The sequence below is a fragment of the Lissotriton vulgaris genome, chromosome 5, assembly GCF_964263255.1.
Source record: "Lissotriton vulgaris chromosome 5, aLisVul1.2, whole genome shotgun sequence".
Taxonomy (NCBI): domain Eukaryota; kingdom Metazoa; phylum Chordata; class Amphibia; order Caudata; family Salamandridae; genus Lissotriton; species Lissotriton vulgaris.
In genome coordinates, this window is record NC_141693.1 from 780,216,206 (window position 1) to 780,232,830 (window position 16,625).

The 16,625-nt window shown below is 47.7% G+C and overlaps 1 protein-coding gene across 1 annotated transcript in view; it reads left to right on the forward strand.

The window, feature by feature from the left end:
- SEC31B (SEC31 homolog B, COPII component) overlaps positions 1 to 16,625 on the forward strand; it is a 1,335,991-nt gene that overhangs the window by 887,954 nt on the left and 431,412 nt on the right. Inside the window, exon 18 of the mRNA XM_086922250.1 lies at positions 1,307 to 1,368. Within this exon, the coding sequence (XP_086778376.1) occupies positions 1,307 to 1,368 (62 nt within the window). The remainder of the gene's footprint in view (positions 1 to 1,306; positions 1,369 to 16,625) is intronic.

The window sequence follows — 16,625 nt, forward strand, 5'->3', positions numbered from 1 at the left end:
GTAAGCAAGGCCCATAAAGCAATTCATGTATCGGGTTGTTTTTAAAAATCATAGTCAAAACCATTTTTCGTTCAGACATTGTGTGCCCATCATGTTTTCACATTCTGGATAGTATAAGTAGGCCTTTATTTAGCTTCCTAAGTGTATAATGAACACCATTGCATAAATAAGATACAGCTAACCTGTTTTGCGTTACTAGGACCACACCAGAAACGGAGTCCAAAAATTATGGTTTTGGGGGAAGCGAGGGGCAGGCAACAGCCCTGTTTGTTTAACAAGTACATTCTACAAGATATGTATTCCGAGTAGCAGTTCTCAACAAGCATTGGCCACGCTGCCATCGGCGCTGCGAAAGTGAAAGTAATTTCGGCTGTAAGGGTGCCCGAGAAATGGCGCCTGTGCTCTTAAGCGCATGCCTGCATGCGTTACCACTCGCGGGTGGCCAGAGAAAGCCCTTCAAAAAGCCAGTTACTAAATGTCTCGCTGACAGCGCATGCGCGCTGGCTCAGCGAGACCTAAAAAGGTGGTGATGTTACGGGCATTTTTTTTTATCATCCACAGGAGAAATATGTTTTTTACTCCAATTCTAGACCTACAGAGGTTGAACAATACATACAAGAAATTAGAGATTTAAATTCTTGATTTTGCTGCCAGTTCTATAGTTTTTACATGCTCCAGACTGTCTAGTTGCTCCTAGATCTCTAGCATGAGTATTTTATGTTCCAGTAGCCGAAGTACACCATAGTCTAGTGGTATAGATCAGCCTGATATGTCAGTTTTAAAAAAAAAATATCTAATTGTAAATGTCCGAGAGCATCCAAGGAAATATAAAATGTCAATGGTCATAGTTAAAAAGCACCATTGTACTGTCAATTAAAATTTGATGCCTATAAGCATTTAAAATGAATTATTTTTAGACAGAAAATGCCACCACCAATCTCAAATACAGGTAAATCGGTATGTTTCAAATTTGATTGATGTACACATTGTTTATATATTCATAAGTCCGTTTAAATAAATGGGATCAGTCGCAGACTGTGTTTCTGGTGCTGAGTTAGCCAGAAGATTACATAACAAGTACCGCTGTCAAAATGTGAGTGTTGAATCTCTAGTATGCTCAAAATATCAAGCCAATGGTGTGCTGTAGTTTAACCTAAATTATATTTCTATAAGTAAGTTGAAAAGATATAATCACTGAGAGAAGTTTAGCATTCTATTTACCCTTTTTTAGGGAACAAAACACAAGTTGATAATTGACCAGAAATAAAGCTGAAGTGATGTTAGCTTATTTTGTTTTTTATTATAGGTGGAAATGTGGAAGGCTGGAATGATCCTCCATCCATCAGGGGTGGGTTTCCACGAAAAAAGGTAAGCTGCTGTTCCTAGGCGTGTATGTTGTCGTGCATGACTAGAAGGCCTTAAAGAGCCCTAAGCTGTAACAGTTATGAATCACAGAAACTTGGAAAATAAACACTCACTTTGTCTCTTGTCCTACTCTCTCCCCTTCTCTTCTCCTTATTCTGTTCCCCCCTCATTTTCTTTTCCTCGACCCAATTGTTGACTAAATTAGGTGTTTCGTATAATTCATTTGTAGTTCGATTCTATTTGTACTTCTTCAGATGTCATATTTAGGTGTCCTCGTTTTCTTAAAGTACACTTGCATTACTGCTGTGAACAATGAGCAGCAACAGGACAATTTAATAGAAAATTATTTAAAGCATGGATTAGAAATAATTTCATATCACTATGGAAGCTACTCTGATGGAACAATAGCACTGCCCATCGTTTGCTAGGTGTTTTCACACAAGTCAGATAATTCGAGATAGTGTTAGTGTTTTTTTGACAGTGAATTCACAGTTGGAGCATGAAACATTCCAGTATTGTTCTGTGTAAACAATATTAATGTCCAGTATCTCGTTCAGTCTCAACCAGCCTTATCCAATTATTTCTTTCAGCAATAAATGGGCTAATAGTATATATTACCTGAGTGCGTTTATCCACTGCTCTTGAGGGTTGTGATATAGAGCAAACAAGCATTTGCAATTCAATCGGTCTCGCCTTTGGGACCGTATATGTATTTAGCTATGCAGCACATTAGCCAGGGTTCTGAAACATCTACTGGAAAGTAATCACCAAACTGCGTAACACGCCAGTTATGGGAACACATGGAGAGAAATATTGCCTTTCAGCGGGAAACGGTATAGTCCAAAGCTCTGTTTTTAATATGAAATCAGGGCCTTTGGTGGTCATATCACTGAAAATACATTTGAAAAAAATATTATTGTCTACGGGTGCTTGTGGAAGACAATTTCTATGGACTGGAATCTAGAGAATGCTAAAGTGGGTCTGGTATTTTACTGACCTCTGCTGGTCGTTTTCTGTCAAGAAAGTTAAATAGAGGCAGTTGCCAGAAAAGTTTAAAAAAAGAAAGTCCTTCAGCAGAAAGCAGTTCTGGTATTTTACTGACCTCTACTGGTTGTTTTCTATCAAGACAGTTAAATAGAGGCAATTGAACAAGCAGAAAGCAATTCTGGTATTTTACTGACCTCTGCTGGTCGTTTTCTATTAAGATAGATATATAGAGGCAGTTGAACATAAAAAAAGTCCCTAAACGGAAGCAGACAAGTCCTAGGGCTGATCAAAGAAACCCATTTCCGAAAACCCAAATATTTGAAAATAAATTAAGAGAAATACGCTTGGTCAAAATCAATATACAACAAACCCCAAAACACCTTCAAAATGTAAAATCAAGTTAGTAAAACAGTAATAAAGCAGAAAAGAGGTGGATAAATCTGGTGGAGGCAGAGTAAGGAAAGGGTTAAGAGGAGATTCTGTGGAATGCAAGCAGAGCTCAGCAAATGAGTTGTAATAAAAGAAGGATAGGTGAACAGAAAAAATACTAAATTTAAAAATGGGTGAACGATGGGGAACCGAAAGTATGGGCAAACCCCAGTCACTGTGGAAATGTTTGATTATTCCCATTTATAGCTTTGGCCTGATTGTTTGTCATACTGCTTGTTTTGAGCTTTATGTATGCAGCATGGTATTACTCTGACTTTAATTCCTTCCTTGGTCACAGTCTTGTGTTGAATCGCATTGGCTTTTCCAGAATATTTTTAAATATCATTCCTGCTTTCTTCATGAATTGAACCGGATAACATTTTTGTTTTACCATGTCATGGAGGTGTTCACTAGCCTTTGTCCTGAATGGAAAGACTTGATTGGGACAAATCCTCAGAGTTGTTTGGGGGAAATGTTTGCTTCTGACAAGACATGTAGAGTCTGCTTCTTCCCATTCCTTCATCGAGTTGATGTTATCCATCTGAAGGTATTTATTCTGATGTGGTTCATGGATCTGAGAGGTAACATGGCTAATATTTTCCGATGCAGCAGAATGAACATGTTATTGCTGGACTCAAACACTTAGAGGCCAGAACCTCTGTTATAATAAAGCTCTTGGGCTACTTGGTCATTATGAAGTACAGTTGTTATACCCTTTCAAGTTGTCTGTGAGCCGTCTTTTGGGGCAAACACATATTGAGTTAATTGAGTTTCATTATCTTTTAGCTCTGTACAACCATGTAGCACTGTATCTAGATTTGTTCTAGGTTGTCAACTGAAGAGAATCTCATATGGGCTGAACCCGATGAAGACTTGGCTAGTACTTACTGTGAATAAGATTAAGTGAAGAACTTATACTGAATGTATCTAGTCTGTATCCTTAGCTTTTCGTAGCATCTAGTTAAGTGTTTGATTGTAGCATTCCACTAGAACATCTTTTTCTGAATTGTGTACTGCAATCCTCAATTGATTGGTGTGCAGTTTCTGATCGATACTTCTAACTGCAGATTCCTCCCCTTAGAATGCTACCCAGGCACCAGACTGGATCCAGAAAACTTTTACATAGCTATTCTCCTGCACAACATTAGGCGGCTCTGTGCTAACCACACGTAACTCCGGAAGTGACGGAGCGAAACCCAATATAAGCATCACCCCTACGCGATGATGTCAGCTTCTCTCTTTTCCACCTTCCGATGAGAATCCAAAGTTGCACTCCCAACTTTATTGGGTTTCTAATGACTTCAAAACAATTTTTACCTAGTGTGCTAGGGAAGAATGTCCCCACCCAAAACAACATATGTTAATCCTTTCCACAAGTGCAGGAGTAAGTAAGTAAGTAAGTAATGTTTATTTTGTGCATGATTAATTAAAATCTTTACAAAAATATAAAACACCAATAGAAACATTAAAAACAATGTATAATTAAGCTTAAAAGGTACGAGATTTACTGGGATCAGTTCAAGGTTGTCCTCAGGTCCTAATAAAGTTTTTCAAACGCTATTAAGTCTTTTTCTTAATAGGTCAAAGAACTTCACAACCTAGCAATTCAGTTTGGTGTTATTGGTGGTAAAGCATAGTTTGACTGCCTGCCTGCAGGTCCGAACAGCATGTGATTTAAAGGATGGTAGGAAAGTTTATACCTCAAATCCCTTAGTCTAGGGCATATACAGATCACATGAACAATGTCCTCCTTACCGGACTTACACAGGCGACACTGTTGTGAAGCATGTGTTCTCTCCCAGGGGGGCAAGTGTGGCAGTATCGGGATTACACCAAGGCGTAATTTTAGAAACTTTTCTTTGACTTTTATTTTCATCCCGGTATTGAGGTATGCTTGGGCTATATTTTACCATAATCACCCAGGGTTGTCCATCCATGCGCTCTGTTTGCTAAGTCCTTCTTGTCTTCAATCGATGAGATAATATGTGCTGATTTTTTAGCTAATTTTTTGAAGGACTGCAGATCTATTGACTTTTCCCAGATGTCAGACAAACCTAGAACTTCAATTGATTCAAATAAGTAGTCTCTAGGCAAAGAAATACGATGCTGGAGTAACTCTTCCCATACGTTGGCATTTAGAGAGTCGGCCTCTGCATTGCGGATCTTGCGCCAGCTGGCTACATACGCACTCCGCCTTTCTAATGTTTGTTTAAGGATGCCGAATTCTAAACGAATCTGAGCAGGAGAGACATTTTTAGGAAGATTAAAAATTGCCCTATAGGAATTGGCTATGACTGTGTCTAGCAGTGCGGCATCCTTCCCATGAAGAGATTCACTCCCGTATGGGAGCGTTGGTTGTAGTTTTGCACGCAGGACTTCAAGAAAGGGTTTGAGTGTGAGATCGGGGAGTTTGGCCTTTAATGATTTTAATGCCAGATAAGTCATTGTGGCCTTCCCTCGGATGGAGTGAAGTTGAGCCCTAGACGTATTATTTGAGTCCAGGAGAACACCCAGATACTTGTATGTGGCTACCCAGTCAAGTTTTTCTCCATTCAAATGCCAGCATGGATACCTTTTTTTCCTATAATTCACCGTCATGGCCTTTGATTTGTTAAGATTTATTTGGAGGGCATTCTTTGCTGAGAAGGCATAGGCTGCGTTCAAGAGGTGCTGAAGGCCTGTTGACGAGCGGCTTATCAGCACCAGATCGCCCGCGTATAACCGATTTGACAGGGTGATTTTCCCTAACATGGGTGCATGATTGCGTCATTTATCAAGTTCTGCAGGTAAATCCGCTAAAAAATGATTGAATAAGATGGGCGCTAGTAGGCACCCCTGCTTTAGTCCGTTTGTCGTCCTAATCGGCTTCGAAAGGTGTGTACTTGCCCTAAGTTTAATTTTAATCCAGGTATTGGAGTGGAGCAGTATTGGGACTAGTATCTAGGAGGCGTTTTCGGAATACCCCAATTGTATAGTTTCTGCCAAAGTTTGTTGCAGTCCACATGGTCGAAGGCAGCAGTATATTCAATGAACGTGAGGAATAAAGGTGACTTGGTTGCTTTTGCTGCACCCATCAGGAGGGACAGTGCCATGATGTTAGTTGTGGTCCCTTGGCCTTTGCAGAAACCCGTTTGGTTGAGTGGGATGATGGCTTTTTCAGAGGCCCATGACGATAATTCCTCCAGGATGAGTTCTGCGAAGTATTTTGCTTATACGTCTAGCAGGGCAATAAGATGATAACTATCTGAAAGAGACACGTTAGTGATAAATTCCTTACCTTAGAATATCCCCAGGCGTCAGACTGGATCCGGAAAATTTTGCGTAGCAGTACCCTTGCGCATCGGTAGGCGTCGTCTGCGGCTCCGCGTCCGTCGTCGTGGGTGCCGTGATGACGTCGTCGGAGTACTTAGACGCCGCCTCCGCATGCTGACGTCAGTTCTTCTTTTTTCCGCGCCAGCCAGCGCAGATCTGGAAAGAGCAGTTCCCTACTCACTTTTTGACTAACTTTTGGTGATCTTTTGATCCAATTCGAAGCGGGAGGTCGAGGGACAGGTCGCGGGGACGGAGCCGTCACAGCTCCGAGAGTCGGCACCACTCCTCCGGGTCCAAGTCGTCAGGTAAGAAGCATAAGAAGTCGAAGAGACAGCATCGCTCTTCTGACTCCCCCCGACGCTCGCACGATGCGGCCGGGGGTTCGGGTGACACCGCCCACGCGGCTCCTAGGGAGTCGCGGGCGCCGTGTTCGGCCCCATACCCCCCGGTCCCTGGGCTGAACGCGACGCCGGAGGAGATCGAGCGTTTCCTCATGGCCATGAGGTCCCTTTCTCCTCCGACGGGTTCCGCGGCGCCTTCGGGCCCAGCGAACCCGTCTGGGGGGCCTAGTGGGTCGGGGGCTTTGACCCCGACGCTGTCGGGTGCTTCTGCCCCGACGCCGCCGGCGCCTTCGGGCCCGGCGCCGCAGGGTCCAGCGATCCCGACACCGCCGGTGCCCTCGGGCCCGGCGCCGCAGGGTACTGCGGCCCCGGCGTCGTCGCGCCTTCGGTCCCGGCGCCGCTAGACCTTCCTCGGGCGATGGATCGTCACCGGTGGACCTTACGACCCCCCCGGCGTCGGTCCGTGTGGTGTCCCCTCCGGCTTCGTCCTCCGGCGGCGCCGTCCCCGATGCCTCCTTTCAATCGGTTCCGACGTCGGGACGACGTCTATCGGCGCCGATCTCGACGCCGTTTGGAGATTTTAGTTTCTATGAATGGACCTCATTGAATTATGGAGGATTGGGAGGGGTCTGAAGACTGGACAGGAGACCTTGGGGAGGCCAGTGGCCTGGACAACTCTCCAGATACTGGATTTGTCTCTCCTCCTATCATGGCTTCGGAGGAGGGAGCTACCTATGGTGTGGTGTTGATGAGGGCTGCCAAGGCCTTGGGCCTTGAGCTCCCCGTCACAGCCGTGAGGACTAACCTCCTCACTGAGGTCCTTAAGCGGCAGTCATGCTCCATGGAGCCTCTGCTGCCGTTTAATGAGGCCTTGGCGGACCTTCTTTTGGGCACTTGGTCCAGGCCCGCTACAGGTTCGCCTGTAGATAGGAACGTGGCCAGACGCCACCGCCCGGCCCCGGGCGACCCATGTTTCCTGTCCTCCCACCCCACCCCCGAGAGTCTGGTCATCCAGGCCTCTAACTCCCAGACCGCCTTCCCGACGGCCCCGCCGGACAGGGAGTCCAAGAGGTACGAGAACTATGGTAAGAAGATCTTCTCGCCCCTTAGCTTGGGACTGCGGTCTTCCAACACCGCATGCCTCTTGGGCAGTTACACCCACTCTCTGTGGGAAACGGTGGCGGAAGTGCTGCCAGAGTGTCCGTTGGAGGTACGGGCCAAATTTGGCCAAGCACTTGTGGAGGGCCGGGACGCAGCCAAGTATTCAATCAGGTGTGGACTGGATACAACTGACTCGCTGGGCAGAGCGATGGCTATGACGGTGGCGGTGCGACGCCAAGCCTGGCTGCGATCCGCCAATTTTTCGGCAGACGTCCAAAACACCCTCATGGACATGCCGTTCGATGGCCGTCGCCTCTTTGGCGACAAGGCAGACCACGCGCTTGAGCGCTTTAAGGACTCCAGGGCTACGGCCAAGTCCTTGGGGCTCTCGGCCCCGCGCCAGCAAATGGGTGCCTTTCGCTCCTTTCGTGGCCAAGGAAGGGGCGTCCCCACACGTGCCGCCAGCCACTCGCCGCAGACTGTCGTCCAGCGCGGCGGCGGCCGTGGAAACCGCCGTGGAGGCGGTCGGGGGAACAAGCGGAGTCAGCCCACACCTGCCCCCGCGGCATCCACCTCTAAACCCTCCTAGTCCGTGCTTTTCGGCCCATGTGACGCCAGTGGGAGGCAGGGTTCGCCATCACTACTCTAACTGGCGCACAGTCACTTCAGACAGGTGGGTGCTGCAGATCGTCCGAAGGGGCTACTCCCTCCCCTTCGAGACGACCCCTCAAGCCATGCCACCGCAACACCACCGCGTATCGGGGGATCATTTGCGGCTCCTGCAGGAGGAAGTTTCGGACCTCTTGGCCAAGGGGGCCATTGAGCGCGTTCCTGGGCCAGAAGTAGGACGTGGTTGCTACTCCCACTACTTCCTGGTACCCAAGAAGGGCAAAGGGGGCCTACGCCCTATCTTGGATCTGAGGAACGTCAACGGCTTCCTCTGGAAGGAGAAGTTCAAAATGCTGACACTGGCTCAGGTCTTGACTGCCCTAGACCCAGGAGACTGGATGGTAGCGTTGGACTTGCAGGACGCATATTTCCACATCCCCGTCCTGCCGGCCCACCGGCGTTACCTGCGGTTCACGGTAGGCCTCGAGCCCTTTCAGTTTACCGTGCTCCCCTTCGGCCTTACCAGCGCCCCACGGGTGTTCACGAAGGTGATGGCGGTGGTCGCAGCTCATCTGCGCAGGTTAGGGGTCTCAGTCTTCCCCTACCTAGACGACTGGTTGTTGAAGGCGAGCTCGCCCCAGACAGTCGTCAGCCACCTCCAGACTTCGGCGGATCTCCTGCACCTGCTGGGATTTTCCATCAGTGTGCCGAAGTCACACCTGTGCCCCTCTCAGAAGCTCCTTTTCATCGGAGCGGTTCTCGACTCGGCGCAGTTTCGGGTTTACCCGCCCGAACAGCGGGTTCGGGATATACAGGCTCTGATTCCGATCTTCAGACCGTTATCCCGAGTTTCGGTCAGGTTGACGCTGCGGCTTCTGGGGCTGATGGCCTCCTGCATCCTTTTGGTGCATCACGCACGGTGGCGGATGCGGGCTCTGCAGTGGGACCTGAAGTTTCAGTGGGCCCAGCAGCGGGGCAACCTGTCCTACCATGTCCTGATCTCGGAGGGCACTGCAAGACAGCTGCAGTGGTGGCTCACGGACCGCGATTGGGTCAACGGCAGATCCCTCTCCCTTCCCCAACCGGAGCACGTAGTTGTGACGGACGCGTCCCTCCAGGGCTGGGGAGGCCACTTGGGAGAGGCGGAGATCAGAGGACTCTGGTCTCCGGCAGAGTCCCGGCTCCATATCAATCTGTTTGAGCTGCGGGCGATTCGTCTGGCACTGAAAGCATTCCTCCCTTCTGTCCGAGGGAGCCCAGTGGTGGTGTTCATGGACAACACCACCGCCATGTGGTACTGCAACAAACAGGGCGGAGTGGGGTAGTGGACCCTTTGCCAGGAGGCTCTGCGTCTCTGGCAATGGCTGGAATATCAGGGCGTGACTCTGGTGGTTCAACACCTGGCAGGTTCTCTGAACGCCAGGGCGGACGAACTCAGCCGTCGGTGCTCGATGGATCACGAATGGCGTCTGAACTCGGACGTGGCGCAAGGCCTCTTTCTGCGATGGGGAGAGCCTTGGTTAGATCTATTCGCCACCGAAGAGAACGCGCAATGTCATCAGTTCTGCGCGTTGGAATTTCCAAGGCGGCACTCACTCGGAGACGCTTTTCGTCGCAAGTGGAGTTGCGGTCTGTTGTACGCCTTTCCGCCTATACCACTTCTGCCCAGAGTGCTGAAGAAGATCAGGCGCGAACGGGCCCAAGTCATCCTTGTGGCTCCGGACTGGGCACGAAGGTACTGGTATCCCGAGCTACTCAGTATGTCAGTCGATCCCCCAGTTCGTCTGCCTCTTCAGGAGGACCTTCTGTCGCAGCAGCAGGGGACGGTCCTCCATCCGAACCTGTCCAGTCTCCACCTCCATGCTTGGAGATTGAGCGGCGACAGTTGAGGCCATTCGACTTGCCTCCTGAAGTTTGCAACATCATTCTGGCAGCCAGGCGTCCCTCACAAAGTCGGTATACGCCTGCTGGTGAAACAGATTTGTGGCATGGTGCACAGCAAAGGCTGTGGATCCCCTCAATGCCCCTCTTTCTGAGGTTCTCTTCTTTCTTCTCTCTCTTGCCCAGCAGGGCTCTGCTCTGGGCACTGTCAAGGGCTATCTTTCAGCTCTTTCAGCCTTTCTGAGGCTGCCTGACCAACCTTCTTTGTTCAAGTCCCCTATCGTTAATCGATTCCTGAAGGGCATCACTCATACCTTTCCTCCTGTTCCCTTCGTGATGCCTCAGTGGGACTTGAACCTGGTTCTAACGTTTCTGATATGCGCTCCCTTTGAGCCACTTCACAACTGTCCTCTTCGCCTTCTTTCTCTGAAGACTGCCTTCCTGGTAGCCATCACCTCTGCCAGGAGAGTGAGTTAGCTCCAGGCTCTATCTTGTAAGCCTCCTTTCCTTTCAGTCCATCCGGACAAGGTTGTATTAAGGACTAGGCCCTCCTTCTTGCCTAAGGTAGTCACGGCCTTACACATTGGGCAATCCATCACATTGCCCACCTTCTTTCCGCCTCCGCACCCCTCGAGAGAGGAGGAGAGGCTCCACCGTCTAGACCCAAAACGTGCGCTCTCATTTTATCTGAATCGCACACAACCGTTCCGGGTGGATGATCAACTCTTTGTTGGGTACGCGGGCGCAAGAAAGGGAAAGCGGTCCACAAGCGGACCATCTCTCGGTGGATTATCATGTGCATCCAGGCGTGTTACTCCTTGGCTAAGAAGGAACCCCCTGTTGGGCTGAGGGCTCATTCCACTCGAGCCACGGCCACTACTACTGCCTTTGGCCGAGGTGTGCCCTTGCAGGACATTTGCCAGGCAGCTACGTGGGCCTCGCTGCACACGTTTGCAAGGCACTATTGCCTGGACAGTCAAGTCTGGAGGGACGGCTACTTTGGCCGTTCCGTCCTCCAGCACTTTCTGGTGTGATTATTGGTTCGCAGACCCACCACCACGGGAGTGGTATTGCTGGGGTATCTATTCTAAGGTAAGGAATCTATCACTAACGTGTCTCTTTCAGATGCACAAGTTACTACTTGTGTAACGATATATCTGTAAGAGACATTAGTTAGTGATAGATTCCTTACCGACCCACCCATCCTCCCCGTTCTGCGAACCGATATCTAGGGTTAAGGTCATCCCCTTTCAGGGCCCTAGTTTTTTGGCACCAGTGTTGGTTTTGTCATGGCTCTGCGCTTCTGGCGCGGAAAAGCTGTGGCTAAGAACTGACGTCAGCACGCGGAGGCGGCATCTAAGTACTCCGACGACGTCATCACGGCGCTCACGACGCCGACGACGGACGCGGAGCCGCAGACGACGCCTACCGACACGCAAGGGTACTGCTACGCAAAACTTTCTGGATCCAGTCTGACGCCTGGAGATATTCTAAGGTAAGGAATCTATCACTAACTAATGTCTCTTACAGATATATCGTTACACAAGTAGTAACTTGTGCGTTTGGATGACTCTTGCTCCCATGTTTGTAGATCAGGCTGATGACGGACCCGTGCCAGGAATCAGGAAGAGACAAAGTGAATCTTGTGTTGTTAAATACTAGTGCCAGAGATACACTCCAGAAATCTACATCTGATTTATACAGCGTAGTTGGTATTCCATTCGGCTCTGGCGCTCCGTTGGGTCTCCCCTTTGTTATTTGCCATCTGATGTCGGCTGGGGCAATTTTCATTGGCTCTGGTTCGACAAGCTTTGCAGGTCTTTCTTCCGTTTTTGGAATATCAGGTTTCGGTGGACTCATGCCCTCCCACTCCCACATTTCATGCGTGTCTACGCCCGTGTGATGATTGAATTTCTCCTCTTTTTCAGGCCTTGTGGTTTTTATGCCAGGAGACTTTATTGCAGTGTCTCCTGTGATGTCATCATTATTGAAGTGCGACAATAAGTATTTTGTCCATACTTCCTCTGATATATGTGAATTTTGCCCTAAATGGTCAGGGTTCTGGATTATTTTTACCATTTGTCAGAACCTAGAGCTGTTTTTCTGCTTCCCTTCATAGAGAAGTTTTACCCAAAGATCTTCGTTTCTTTGCTTTTGGCTTTCCCATTTCATCTGTTTGAGCTGTTTTTTCGCTTCCCGCAGAGCTGCTTGCAGACTGTGGTTTGCCTGATCCTTTCGCATACGTCTCAGGGTTTGGTTTATTAATCGTTTTTGTGTTTTCATGTCCGGGCAAGAATGTCTCCAAATTGAGGTCCCCTTCACTAGGCGAAAGTTGTTAGACGCAGTACTTCTCATTTTCTCCCTAATGGCATTGATGAAATTTTGCCAGACGCCCGACAGCTTAGTTGAGGAGCCGGAGGCTTGGGAGAAAAGGATTTTCGCAGTGAAGCTGATGGAGTCAATGTTGTCGGGGTTACACCGTAACCGCCTTAAACTTGAGCTGACTTCTGTGTCTGGGCCATTAAGGGGTTCAATTTCCAATTTCGAGTTGGATCTTATTTCGGACACTAGAGGCAGATGATCACTGAAGTAGCTCGCCTCTATTTTGAATGATGTTACCCAACAGAACATATTCAGAGACATGAACATGTAATCATGGTGCGAAGTTTGTCTGTTAGAGTGGAAGGTGGCTGCTGGGGGGTCGTCTTCGGCGTAGTGACCATTTAGGGCCCTTAAATTGAGTTGTTCCCGATGACGCTTTTTCGAATGCTTAGTTAAGTTATTATTTTTTGTTGAGCCTTGTGGCGGCACGCCCCCTGCTGTATTCAGTTCTTGGATGAGGTCGCTATCTTGATCTTTGCTGATGAGGAGCATGTTAAAATCACCAGCCAGGATGAATAAGTCAGACACCCTAGCTTCCCTTATTTTTTCTAGAACTTTCGCCAGCTCTTCCACAGATTTTTGTTTCCGTTTAGGGTGAATATATGTATTAATTATAATTGCTTCCTGAAGCTGCTTTTTTAGCCGGAGTGAGAGCTTTACCACCTGGATGACACTTGAAGGAGGTATAGGAAAATCCATTTTCTCGATTTCGCCTATTGTCGATATAGAGGCGAGGAAGATCAGCCCTCCTGATCTACGTCCAAAGATTGAATTTTTGTTTGCCGGAATGCAGCAATACGTGAACCCCTGGAGTTCGAATTCTTTGTCTTCCTAGGTTTTTTGTAGTAATAGAAGGTCAAATGTGGTTAGATATTGTAGAAATTCAGGGTCATTCCTTTTGCTAGCTAGACCATTGATGTTCCAGGAACAAATTCTTATATCGCTGGGCCTCACTGAGGGGTTGGAGAGCACTTGTCCTTTTTGTCAGTTGTCAGCAGTCGTTGTAACAATTGTGCGCTGAATTGACTTCCAATTATGGTCGGTTGTTAACAAGAGGTGAGTACTTAGGTTTCGATTTCGTCCAGATCGAGGACTTTTTATATTTTGGGGGAACATTCCAGGTGAGCTGCTCCTGGCTCCCTTTAATATTGAGTTGGAATATTTTTTAGGCTGGAGTCGGGTAGAGGGTAAAAGAGGAGTTGGATAGCGGGTTTGCTTTTCGAGCTTCAAGGCAATCCCCCATTGCTGGAACATTGCTTCTTTCATTATTGTATACACTATCTCTGGTGAGTTCTAAAGTTGTTTTTGTTATATCTGGGCGGTGAAGCTCGGTGTTGGACTGACACCCTACTTGCAAGAGGTCAGTAGAGCTGATGTTTGCAAGATTTGTTAATGAATACAGAAGTCTTAATATGTTTCCCCGGTTCAGTATATCATCCCTGCCTCTGGATGTATATTCGGGAATGAAAAAGATTGAAGTTGGAGTACTCAAATGCTGCATTCTTGTTGAGTCAATTGGTGGGCTCTTGTTGTCCTGTTGGAATTGTTCAGGCGAGTGACTTGGGGATGCTGTATCTGGGACGTGTGAGTGCCCACTTTGGTCATTGTCTAACCTCGTATTCCGGGCTTGCTATTTAATTTCAATTTAGACTGTTGAGATGTCTCTGTAGCAGTGACTGTGAGGGTCTTGTCACTTTCTGTTGTTAAAGCCTCTTCAACTGGTTTTGTTTTAATATTAGCAGAGTTTTTGCCTAACTGTGTTGGTTTAAATTGTAAAAGTTTCTGTTTATATTTTTTTGGTGTCAGTTTCTTTGTAGCGTTGTGCGTCGATTTTGCACTCTGTGATGGGGACACTGATGGAATGCTGCGTGGGGCCTTGTGCAGGGGAGATAGTTGGTCATTGGTTGTCAAACTCCGGACGTGAGTAGCTGATAAAGCAAAGGAGATCGGCTGTTCTTCTATATGATGTTTTGCGCCTATTAGCGTCCGATTCCTTCCTTTCCTTTTTTCTACGGGACTTTGCATTGGATTGAGAAGAGGGTTCAACTGTGATCGCAGTGGTAGTCGTTGGCTCTGCTTCCAGTAGTCCGGGAGATAATGCTTGAGCTGAGGGTAAAATAATAGCTGGGCACAGATCGCCCGGCTGCTTGGTCGCTGGCCCTGCTGGTGTTGCTGAAGGATCTGGGAATGGGTCAGAGGTTTGATGCTTCAAGGATTGAAGAGCTGTTGATTTTAGTTTGCTTATCAAGTCCCCTAACATCGATGGTAAAGATGACAGTTTGTCTAGAAGAGGATCACAAGGAAGAAATTGTGACGGGGATGGTTAAGCTGCAAAGACGGCGTCTTGGCCCCTCTTTATAAGACCATTTAATTCAGAGATTTTCCAATCGATCCCTGAAATAGAGTCGGCCATTGACTGCAAAACAGAAAGCTGTAAGTCCATTTTTTGTGACTGGAAGTCCAGAGCAGTAGCCGAGTATTGCAGGGTATTTAAGATTGTTGTCCATGGTGTTTCGGGCGCTAGTTTGCCTAAGTTTGTGCTCCCTTCTAATCTTGGAGAGGCGTTAATAGTTGGTTTCCCTTCAGGTGGTTTAAGGTTATAAGTGGCAACTAGTTCCTCCCACTCCTGTGCTGCTATGGAGGACATGTCGTTTATAGAGTAATTTATAGGTTGCGAATCGTTGAACGGCAGTAAAGTGCGACGTTGAGATGCCGTTATCGCTGCTGGCCTAGTGTTTGGAGTTGTTTGTTCACTAATGCTGCTCAGGTTAGGTTGAGATGTTTTAGTTGAAGTCAAAGGTGATCCTGGGAGTTGGGGTGATGGAATCCCGCTTCCTTGCTCTTTGAAGTCCGTTGGAGGTCCCGTACATACGTCTCGGATTTCCTTCACTGAGATTGGGGAACTGCTGACTGGTTGGAGATCGGGCAGATCTTCTTTTGCCTTATCTCTATGAATCATGGCCTTCATTACCATTGACACGTCTTGGGTTGGATCTCACTCTGATTGACTGAATGTCGTTCGGTTACTAGCTCGGGGAGTTCGGCTTTGTTTGGTGGGCTCCAGACTCTCGTGGAAATTTTTCTATCAGACCCCATTGCCAAGGAGTTGAGGATGGTAGAATCGTGTCCGGCTGGGAAGGTGTGTGCTGCTGTTTGTCTTAGATCAGATGATGTTAATGTTGGTATAGCAGCGGCGGCCCCGTTGCTGGATGGAAAGAAGACATTGGCTAGTTGGAGTGGGCCTACTTGGCTCTTAGTCGTGTGGCTACAGTCGGGTTCGCCTTGTAGAAGCGGAGTTTGAAGGCCTCTCATGTTCCCTGTCTTGGAGTAAATAACTGTCCCTGGGTCTTTAAGGAAGAAAAACTTTGTGTAAATCTTAGGTTGATAAGAGCATATCCTTTTCTTTGCTGGCAGTCCGTCGATGGTTACAAGATTGTCCAGGGTTATTGGTGGAGGCTTTGATACTGGAGATGATAACATTTGTACAGACCTTTGTGAATGCTGAGGGGCAATAGATCGGTGCCAGTGGGATGATTGCCTGATCGTTTTTATTTGTCGGATCAGTTGGGATTGGGATTTGATTTGAAGACAGCGTTTCCATAACTGTCAAGGTTGGGTCCTCTTTGATATTTTTATTGTGTGCGTATGGATTAATGTCCTGAGAGTTGTTTAGGTTACCTGGAGATGTTGGCTCTAGATTTCCCAGTTTCCTTTTCCGTACTTTAGGCTTGGCGTTTGATTTAGGCTTTAGTTGTTGCCTAACTCTGCCTGATCTCATTGCTCCGCTTGTCTGACACTTCTCTGTTTTTTCCTTATCTGTTTTTCCTTTTTGTGACCCTAGCGAAAGTTCTGATTGTACACCAGTGGTGTAGTTGCGTCCTCTATTGGAACCTTGAGGGGGTCTGTTACAGGAGATTTTGATTTTTTTCCTTCTGGAATCCAATTGATGCGGTTAGAGATGAATCCCTGGAATGATAACAGTTGTAACTGGTTGTCGCTAGGAGCTAGCTGTAACTGGTAGCTAGTGACTTCCACAAAGGCTTATAGCTGTCTTGCTATCTTCTAGATGCAGGCTGTCTGATCAATGTGGAGCATACTGGCACACTGAAGGGACGCGGGGAAGGTGCTACAGTTGCGAGCGGTGCTCATGGGGAGGACCACGGGTCAGCGCGACTTAGTCGAGCTGCCTTCCGGCAACCCCCCAGGCTCTTACTCAGC